The sequence below is a fragment of the Castanea sativa genome, chromosome 1 (genome assembly GCF_040712315.1).
Source record: "Castanea sativa cultivar Marrone di Chiusa Pesio chromosome 1, ASM4071231v1".
Classification (NCBI taxonomy): Eukaryota; Viridiplantae; Streptophyta; class Magnoliopsida; order Fagales; family Fagaceae; genus Castanea; species Castanea sativa.
The window spans coordinates 10847083-10858337 of record NC_134013.1 but is presented as its reverse complement, the minus strand read 5'-3'; the positions used below and the strand labels follow the sequence as shown (position 1 = coordinate 10858337).

Genomic DNA, 11255 nt, shown 5'->3' with positions numbered 1-11255 from the left:
TAATCTAGAAGTATAAACAATGAAGTTGTACTATCAGTTTTATAATTAAAGAATTAAAGTTTTTTTTTTATATGATTATTCTGGAAAGAACTTGACCTAACTTTAAAATAAACCTAGCTAAAGTATAGGAAAATGAACAAAAAGATAAAAACGTTTTAAAGTATTGGTTTAATGAGAAACAAAGAAAATTTTAAAATATATTTCAAGGAATGATAGACCCTTGAAAAATGAATCTATTGGTCTAATTTTTTTATTTAAAAAAGGTAATTAAATCTATTAATCAACAATTTATTTTAAAAATAAGTCTAGCTTCTATTCGTGTGACTTATAGTCTTCAAAAAAAAAAATAAAAAATTGAAACACGATTAGTTTCAAAGTGTAATTATACATTATCAAACAAAATTGGTGCTTCAATATAAACTATTAATGATGAAGATAACATAATATTAATTATATTCTTTAATACTTTTTTAACTAGACATGTCTTTTTATTTTAAATATACAATGACAAGTAGTAGTGAATTTTAATATCCACTTTCTATTTATTTAGTGGGTGACGTGACAATATCTCATTAAAATAAAAAGAGATTATAGTTAAAAAAATATTAGAGGTAAGTCAAACCTTTAGTTATAAAGAGGGGTTATATATATATATATATAAAGTCCTTTTGTAATGCACAAGGATGAAACCTCAAATTGTTACAGTATTTTAATATGCAGCTAATATATTTGGAAACTGTTACAACAAGAAGAATCGTATTGGGAATTCTTAAAGATATTGTAAAACAATTTTTTTGTCAGATAAAATAGTTATTGAAATAATTTTGCGGTAGCTCGGCCGAAATCATCAGGCATAAGCCCAATCCAATATTTAATTATTAAGCCAGATTATAATCCAGGCAACCTGGTTCTCAGGCCCAAGACCTTGATCATAGTTTCTCAGAGCTGTGCTGGCCCAACAAGTAGCCCAGGGCCCCAGTCCATTATTACCAATGTTTGATCCACTATTTATACAAACACACTTACGCCTTAGTATAAAGGTTTAGACTTCAGCAAAGAAAAAAAAAAGTTTTAGACAGAAACAATATTTTAGTAACATAACAAAAAAATCACTATTGATGAAGTGACATGTTGTAATTAGTGCATAGTTAAAATTGTCCAAGTGATTCTCAAAAAAAAAAAAAAAAAGTGTCTTAAGTGTAAACTCAGATAAAAGTGGTCTTACGCCAATTACAACCTATTACCTTAACATTTCACTTACTCAAAATTTACAAACCTATTGGACTAATTGTGCCCCTAAAATTCAAACGTTGCAAGGGATAATTTTCTTATAGTCGGTTCCATAGTGCCTTTTTTGGTTGTGAAGGTGTGTCGAAAACATTAATTGGGCAGGGACATGACCAACCAATTAATAAGGTGAGTAACTATATAGAATGAATTTTTTTACCAAGATCTGATTATAAGTTATTAAATGGTAAAATGAATAAAAATTCGCAATTTGAGGGTCTCTTCTTAATACTAAAGGTCCCAAGGAATTCCCAATTGGAATTAGACTAGTTCTAGAAACGTGTTTTTGTTTTTGAGCTTGATAGGATTTTGCTAAAAATGTTTTTACTTTTCAGGAAACAAAGATAGATGGTGGAGTATTTTATTTATTTATTCATTTTTTAGGGTAGAAGTTTAGTCCAATTAGAGGGTCAAAAATCACATGTGATGCACGCATTTATATTTTGTCCAAACTAACAAAGGGGTTTTAAGCCAGTGTATTTTTAAATTCTGAAATCAATTGCAGATTTCAAAAGTTAGGGGCTAAATGTAATTGAGGTAAAAAGTGTAACTGAGGTAAAGTTCTAGGGGTTAAATCGATTGCAGATTTACCCTTTGATATTGGCAAAATTCTAAATCAAAAGCTACAGGCTAATACTATCAGATGATGAAGTTGGTCCTCGTGTTCCAACAATTGTAACAGAGATTAAACATAGCAAGACTCTTTACAATTTATCAATTTATTATGATGCCATTGCCAGCTTGTGAATAGTCTTTTAAAATACAAAAAAGTGCTCAATTTTACACATTTTAACCAAAAACCCCCCACGTTAGTTTTTGTAAAAATGTAAAAATGTCATATACACAATGATCTTGTAAATGAATAATAGTCATGCATATATACACAGTTACTGTTCACCGTGTATTTTTTTTTCTCTCTCCTCACTCTCTTTTTCTCATTTCCTTTCTCACCTTACTCTCACAGTGTTAAAGAAATGAATATTTTATTTGAATAAATGTGTATAAAAGACAAACTGATATGAGTATTTTGTAAAAATAAATGTGTAAAATAGAAAAAATAGGTTCTAAATATGCAAAATGGAAAAAAAATTTTAACATACTGATGTGGATGCTCTAACAATGACAACTTTTGTTGATAAATCCCATGATAATTTTATCCATAGAGATTCATCACTCATCAGCATATAGTGCCCACGCAATTGCTGAAATCGGGTTTGCATTATCATAAACCAAATGCTGAGTATTTCTAAAATTTTAGAAGGACAGAGTTGGGGGCGATCGAGATTCAATATTTCAAATGATTACCTGGTTATAATGTCATTCTTTGTGATGTCTCATATATATATATATATATATATATATATATATATATATAGTTTGAACCCCACGTCCCCCGACGCCTCCCCCACTACCTTCTTATAAAAATACTAACAATAAAAAGAAGGAAAGATTCAGAAACCCAAACATTTACACAACATTAAAAGGCAATTATACAGAAGGCAAAAGAAAATATAGAAATCCAATTTATTACAATATTTGGTTTTCTTTAAAAGCTCTCAACCTTGTAACATGTAAAAACTTCTTGTAATTCACCTAAATAATATCACACTCACAAACACTGTTAAACTTACATAATACCGGGGAAGAAATTTAAAATAAAAAAATTATAAAAAAATAATGGTAGTGATAGTGGTAGTAATTTACACGAAAACCTCATCCAGTTTCATATATATGTAACCTCCCCACACAAACCCCCAATTCCATCAATGGATTAACTAGCACAATCAAAGAGGAGAAAAACCGGTATACAAAACTAAGTAGCTACCCGTCAAGTAGATCAATAATTGACTCCGACTTGCCCATCTAGGACAGGTGATCCACCATCATTTCCTTTTGAGGCATATGATCAAATTCAAATGTCTTCACCTCTGCCATTTTCTTTCTGAAAAAAAGCAGGATCAAGCAGTAAGTCACCCAGTCTAAAATGCAGAGATGCTACTTCGTAACTTCTTACATATTCTTTCCTTTGCTATCACCAATAAGAAGAGAATTCCAGAGGCTCAAAACAAACCTCTACCCACTGTGCCTTGCTATTGCGCTAGAATGGCATCGACACATGCCAAGTGGGATACACCATAATAACATGTAGAGGACCATACTATAAATATTTGATTGAAATGCCAAATTGTGGTTAAACTGGTATATATATATATATAATGGATTACACATTGGAAACATGGTAAAAGCAGAGTAGTCAAAAGGATGCACAAACAAGACATGCTTGAATCACAACTCTTAACATTTTTTCAGTGTGAAGAAAGGCATTCAAAGTGTCAGGAAGAATGAAAATTTAATTTGTACTTAAAGTAACAATCCTATCAAGTAGATGATGATTACTCTAAACATATTTTGTCTAATCGAGACGTTCAGCACATGGAATAGTGAAGAGTGTTTGCTGCAGTTCATATGGGAAAATTGAGAATGATGTGACTCATACAATAAGAGCAGGTGAATGAAATGGGGAAGTACATAGAGTATTGTGTTAACACTAAAAAACCTATTGAGTTGAAGAAAAAGAAAAAAGAAAAAGAAAAAGAAAAAACTATAGGACTGCTATAAAACCATTTATACGATATGATAAAAACATCAAATTGTTGAGAAGAAACACGTTCATAAAATGACAGTAGCAAAAATGAAAATGTTAAGATAAATAATAGGGAATGCTACGAAAGATAAGGAGTAAAGTCATTTGTTCAAAGGTAATTCTTATGGAAGAATAGATGAGAGAGTTATGTAAGATGGTTTGGCTATGGGCAAAGGGATTAATGTACTGGTGAGAACACATGATTTAATTCGGGTTGGAGTAAGGGGGGAAAAAGAGGAAGCACAAAATTATGATTTCAAATAAGATAAAATGACAAAAAAGAATGCACATGTTGACCAGGATTAGTTGGTAATGATCAGCAATCCACCCCAATTTAATTGGGATTAAGGCGAAGTTTAAGTTAAGTTGAATATAAATTAACAAGACTTCAAAAAATACATATGAGGTCTAGAGAATACCATGCTGATAAGTAACATTTCCCTTTGCACTCTGCTGGGCTTGAGACGTTGAACGTGAAATACGTGGAGACCCTTGCCTCCCATTTGCACCCGGTAAGGAATGTCTCTTCTTTATGTAAATGTCTCTGTCTTGCACATCTGGACTTGATCTTGGAGAGTTATTTGCTTGGAGCTTGGCTCTAGCAGATTCTGTGGCTTGCATGAAATGGGGAAGAGAACTATTAGTATTGCTCTCTACTGGTTCTTGATCAGTTGGGTCTGATTTTGCTGAACCAAAGGAATTGCGTCTCTTCCCATTTTTCTCATCTCTTGGCAATTGTTCCATACTACCTCTTGAGCCAGAATCATGCTTTGGATTCGAAGGTGATTTCTTACCCCCTGACAGGGATCTAGGCTTTTGGTTGGATCCACTCTTATCACTTCTTTTCTTTTTAGATTTCACAGATACCTGACTAGAAGGCGTCCCATGAGATTCAGGCATGGTTATATGGCTTCTGGGAGAAGCTTCTGGAGATGTCCGGTATGGTTGATGACCTGTCACAGAGTCCAGCTGTCTCTGCAGATCAGCTGATGCATCCTTCTCCAGCTTAGGCTCTATCAGTGGGGTGTCCGTAGTCACCATTAGATTTACAGATTCACCATTGACATCGCCAAGATTCTCTGGCTTATCCAAGACAGAGGTAGATAAGTTAGATATTGAGACGGAAGATTCATCCTTGGATTCAACATCCATGTTTTTCATGCTGTTTGGATTGTAAACTCCATCCTCTAAAACTTTGGCTTCATGCTCACACTCCGGTGCTCCAACTTCAGATATGTCAGGCGAATCAAGGGTAGAAGAAATAGAGAGTTCAGTGCCACATTCAGAGCCACCTACTTGAACCCTTGAACTGTGAGGGGTTGAATTTTCTGCTATACCGAGCTCCTTTGTCCTGATTACAGTACTTGCTCCTGACAGAGTTGTGTCTATATGCGATTCAACTTCAGCATCTTTACCTGCACTGGTAATTGTACTAAGCTCTTCGAATTTCGACTGGGCAGCAATAAATGCAGGATTGCTCGGCTTTCTTGATCCAAATACACATTTCTTCTCTTCAGTGTCCAACTGTTCTGAGGCAAGTCTCTTCATAGAGCGTTTTGGTTGTTCAGTTTCTGTTTCAGGCTTCACAGGAAGAGAATTGAACTCCACTTGAGAATTTGAATCTGCTTGAGTACTTTGATTTGGAAGAGAAATCATGTCCAACAAGGTTTCCTTTGCATCAGATGTATTTGTGCTTTCAGGCCGAGGCTGATCTAAATCATCTTCTGACAAAGAGGTAGGATTGTATGCCTGAAAGTTGAAGTCGTTGGGATCATAAGTAATCAGATTATCTTCGCTTTCAGATGGCACCAGTGATTCCCTATTGTTGGAATCTGCATCCTTTGACTCGGGAAATACTTCAGATGGAATTTCAGTTTCAAGATGAGACACCAAGTTCTCATCCTGTTCTCTTCCCTGTTTTTCTGTAATTGGCTCTGCTTTCTTTGACTCAACAATATCTGGAGAAGAAACAGACATCCACCTCTCCAACCACTTCCAAGCAGAATCATGTTTAGAAGGATCACACTTAACATGGATAGATTTGGTCTTTGGTGTTGATTCCAACAGCTTTAATTTTGAAAAGTACTCATTTTAGTCATGCTATACATTCGTAAGAAAAAATAGGCTGACAAGACTATAAAACAGCAGAAAGAAATATTGTCATACCTGGCGGGCAAAACCATTGCTTAGCAGCTTCTCAATGGAAGTGTATGTTACATTAGATTTCGTTGCTAATTTTTCCTTCTCCTGTAAAATGGAATAACCAGGCAAGGTTGTTGGAACATGTGATAGCAGTAATTGTTGCTTATTAAAAGGATAAGAATACATCGTCTAGCATCCAATAAACTGGCAATAACCCAAGCTCCAACAGTAAACAAGATTCAGTAACGGATCAGTTATGAATCCCTAACTTACCCTGTGATACTAACCATTTATGGTACCATTGATAGTTTACAACACTTCATGAAAATTTTAGACTCCAAAGTAGATTAATGATATTATTTAGTTTCTAAAACATTATTCAATCTATCTTTTCATTCAAGTACTACCAGTAAGATGAAAGCTTATGGGACCATTATCCCACTATTATATGAAATCCTGGCAGTGCTTGATTGGTGGTGAATGCATATGAACTGCAACAAAGGTCATTCTCTGCACAATCACAAAACGCATCTCACTCTGTATTTTTTTTTCATTCTACATTGTTCCGTAGGCAATATTTGTATGTCTGCACAAATTTTGATTAAAATTGTTTGGGTATTGAAACCCACCCTCCCCCTTCCCCTTCTCTAGAAAATTATTGTACTGAACAAGCAGAGTTTGAAGCACTAACTTTTGTTTCCATTTATTTCTTTAGCAAATAATATTTAAGATATAGTTATTCTAATACAAAGGGGGCACTGACTTCTTTTATGCATTTATTTATTTAGCAAGTGACATTTCAAGAATAATAGATTAAACATATTTACAAAGGGAGCCCCTGACTCTTTTATTTCATTTATTTATTTGGCAAGTAACATTTTGAGATATTGTTATCATAACAGATCAACATTTTTACAGAAGGGAGTTTCTGAGGTTGAAAGCCAGTATATAGCCTATTGTCAAACCAATATGAACAAGAATACTATAACAACAACAAGAAGCCTCAATCCCAAATTTTTGGGGTCAGCTATGAATCCTCAACAAATTAGTTAGGATCAATCACATGTATTCTTTTCCTCCATTCTATTCTATCTCAAGTCATATAAAAAATAAAAAGCCTCATCAACCCAATATGGTTTGAATTTCGAAATATACTGAGTAAGATTCCAGTAGCATTACCCAGGTCTTTGAAGCATCGGTATCGTTCTCATGCTTCCCACCTAATTTATTTTCTGGATATGACCCCTCTAGAGACAAACGAGCACGGCGGGCACGAACAAGAGCTTGCATTTTGGCAATGGCTTGAACACAACGTAGGGTTCCCACAGCATGACTTCGAACCAAATACCCACGAACAGCAGCTTGCAATTTAACAACATTCTTAAGCTTCAACAGCGTTCTCCGACCCTGGAAAATGGTTTTTAATAAAAAGAAAGGTAAGTACGGGTACCAACCTAGCAAGTTTTGCACTCATACAGTTGAGACAAAGAGACTACCAGAAACCCTCTAATAGCAGCCTGGATGACAATAATAACAGACTCCTCTGCGCATACATCAAGCTTATTTTCGACATTAACAACAGACTCCTCTGCATATACATCAAGCTTATTTTCGACAATAACAACAGACTCCTCTGCGTATACATCAAGCTTATTTTCATTTTCAGTAGGAACCACTGTCTCGATTACTTTTGGTTCCACTGAAGTCGACAACTGGGGTTTCTCGTCTATTGATTGTATCAATGAGATTTTCTCTGGAACAGTAGAGTTGGCTGGTTGTTGATAGTGAATATTAACATCTTCTGGGCTCTCCTTATTTGCGGATGAGGGGGTTTCTGAGATAACAGTGTTGCTAAGCACTCGATGCCGGGCAGACCTCTTCCGGAAACTCCACCCACGTTTGTCACTTGAACCCTTGCCCTGGAATGAAGCACAAATAACACAATTCAACACAACACAATACACACACACACACACACACACACACACAAAATTTGACTTCCCTCCTCCTATTACTCTCTGCATTAATGGCATTAAGTTCCTATCTATATGAATTATGACCTTGCAACACGACCTCATTGGAAAATGGCTTCAAGAAAACTTGATAAGAGCAGGAAAAAAACAGTTCTCAGAAAGACATTATATAAATTTGCAAGATCTGCAACTGTATAATGTCAATTGATAATTGTCTGAATGAACCCATCTCTATCCTTCTCGTCATATAAATCTTTCAAACACATTGTACTCTTCCAATGTGATTTCATTTGCACCCTTTTTTTTGCCTTTTCTTTATCGAATTATTGATACCAACTTAACTACATACTGCAATATAAATCTTCCAGTATTTTTTTAAAAAAATTCTCTTTCCTTCCTTCTGTAAATGACAAGCAGGATCAACATAATGTGCTTCACTATTCAGCAATCTTAATGAATATAACTGCTTCATTGTGAACAAGCATATGTGTTAAACCTACAAAGAACTGATTGTAAGAACTCAATTACTCATAATGCTAGTTAAAAATAATAAGTCCAAACACACTGCATAAAAAAAAAATTTATAAAACTAAAATAAAATAAAATCAGAATCACCATTGCTTAGTTACTAAATAAGCAAAATCAGAAACAAGAAATCCCTCAGAATCTCAGATCTTAATATGTACATATATAAGAAGAAATCAACAGCTCGGCTTTAATTCAATCACACAGTTGCACTGAAACTCAGTTTAAATTGATTTGACTTCTCAGATCTTAAAAAAATACTACAAACTTTCCAACAATAGCATTTTTGTAACCAGTACAAACCTAACAAGAACATCAAACCAAATCAGAACAGAAAGAAAGTCAACGAAAACAAAGAAGACTGAAACCAATCAGGTACCTCGGAGACCTCGAGATCATCCTTGTCCTTTGAATCGCTACCGCAGGTGATTATTTTGAAGCATGAGGTAGATTTCACCATTTTTTTTCTCTCTCTCTCACTAGCCACCAAGACTTTACTCACTCTCAGTCTCAGTTACTCTCTCTCTCTCTCTCTCTTTCTCTTTCTCTATGTGTCTAACTGAGATAACAAAAACAAAACCGCCTAGAATGTTACAAAAAACGTAGTAAAGTTTAAAAGAACACGGACCTCAAACAAGGTCCTTAAATCTAGCTAAACTCTAAAATTGGAATCCGCCATTTATCGAGTCCGTTCCGTTGGTTCCAAAGCATTGTCCTGTCCGTTGAGAGAGAGAGTGAGAGATAGATAAATGAAAAAGGCTGTCAGACTCAGATCTCTACACTTTACTTTTTATGTTTTTCTCTTTTGCTAAAATTTTATTGGAAATGAAAACAAAACTATGTATCTTTCTTATCTTATCCACCCAACTTTAAATTCACTAGACTCGCGAGAAATTTACGTTTTCTTCAGTAAATTTCGTGGTCTAGTAGTCTGGTGTGAACTGTGGACTGTGAGTCTATTGTGAAGTACAATATTTTATTTGTGATAGAAGTATTCAAAGTTTACCGTTGTATCCATATCCAGGATTTCGACTAGATGCGCCAATTAGTGAGTTACAATATTTTTATAATGGAATCGTTACTTTTTTTTTTTTTTTTTTTTAATGTATAGAAGGCTTGAAAAACGAGGAAAAAATGATTTAAGCGGCAGGTTAGCAACATATTTTAATTATTTTTTAAAAAAATATTTTTGACTATTTTATGATAATTTTTTTAAATTTAATTTTGTTACATCATCAAGTTCAAATAGACATCAACTCAACTATCACCTTCTCAAGAAAAAGAAAAAAAAAACCTCAACTATCAGCATTTGCTAAATTTTTTATAATGCGACAAATCCAATCTACTCACGTCAGTATGGTTAAATGGAATTTTAAAAACCATACAATAAAGTTAACCTAAAAGCTTTAAAATATCTTAGCAGGGTTTGTTTGGTTGGAAGATTTTTATTTTTGTTTTCAAAATAGTATGAAAACAATTTTTTAAAAATTGAAATTAAAACTAGTTTTCAAATAATAATTTTTATGTTATATGTGTTTGGCTTCTACTTTTAATAATGATTTTCAAAAAACAAAAAACAAAATATAAATGTTTGGGAGAACATTTCTATTTTCTATAAAAATTTTTTGAAAAATTACAAAAAATAACGTGTAGAATCAGTAAATTACTTTTTATATATATTTTTTGTGGATAATAATTGTAAGTGCACAATTGCACCTGGCCCTAAGAACAATTACGGGCTCAGGCCCAATGAGCCTTAAACAATATGAATTTGTAGAGTGTGGGCTTGAAACCCAGGTTAGAAGTGTATGAGGATTAAATGACAAGCCAAAGATTGCAAATACTCAAAAACAACGGGGAATATTGTAAATCAACCTCCTCAGACGAAACCAAGAGTTGTTCTTATATTATCTCTTTCTCTTTATTCTTTTCCTTTTAGATTACAAAGTCGTTCCCCCCCTATTTTCAGTTCTAAGTTGCTCCTTAAATACTCTTCCTTTTGATACTTTGTACACGTGTTGCCCCAACTCCCCCTTAGCCTAGATATTTCTTTTCTCAGTGACTTTGAATAGTAACCAGAAGTTTCCCTTCCACTGTTCAGGTGTCACTTCCCCATTAATGCGGCCAGGGTGGTAGGTGCAGGGTCTTTAATGTGGAGGTGGCAGCCTTTATCTTTGGTATTTCTCTAACATCGGTGCTTCCAGGACATTCAAGGGCTCACCCCTTTTAACCATTGGTCTTGACCGTGTCCTTCCCTAACCTTTACCATGAAGTCCCGGGTCCTCCGGTGTCCGTCCGAGGGGAAGTTCACCCTCGGCTGGATCCTCGGATCCTCGGCAAATGGGCCGACCCGTAGTACTAACAAATTCCAACCCATGAGCAAGTCGGCCTTCCTTAGCTCGGCCCAAAAGGCCCAAATTCCCATCAGGATCTTTTTACCCCCCACAATAATAATGGAAAAAAGAATTTTTTTTGTAATAAAGATACTCTCCTTAATTAAAGGGATAGAAGAGTTTGGACAAATTTGTGGAACCCACAGTTTTCAATTTATTTACAACTATGTCATCAAAAACATTTTTAGTATCTTGAAAATATCCTATCAGCCGTTTTCAAAATCTTGTTATGCATAAGGAAAATATGATACAATTTTTTGAAAATCTTGTTCAACTGTTGGACCCATTGTT

At 34.4% G+C, this 11255-nt stretch overlaps 1 protein-coding gene across 1 annotated transcript; it reads right to left on the bottom strand.

Annotated features, from left to right (window-relative positions):
• Positions 1–2797: 2797 nt before the first annotated feature.
• On the bottom strand, positions 2798–9349 carry LOC142611335 (protein IQ-DOMAIN 32). The gene is made up of 6 exons (XM_075783451.1): positions 8951–9349; positions 7570–7992; positions 7253–7480; positions 6098–6178; positions 4351–5998; positions 2798–3229 (listed from the first exon to the last, which is right to left on the bottom strand). Exons 1-6 carry the CDS (start codon positions 9029–9031, stop codon positions 3210–3212), a joined length of 2481 nt encoding a protein of 826 aa, XP_075639566.1. The 5' UTR covers positions 9032–9349; the 3' UTR covers positions 2798–3209.
• Between the last annotated feature and the right edge of the window lie 1906 nt (positions 9350–11255).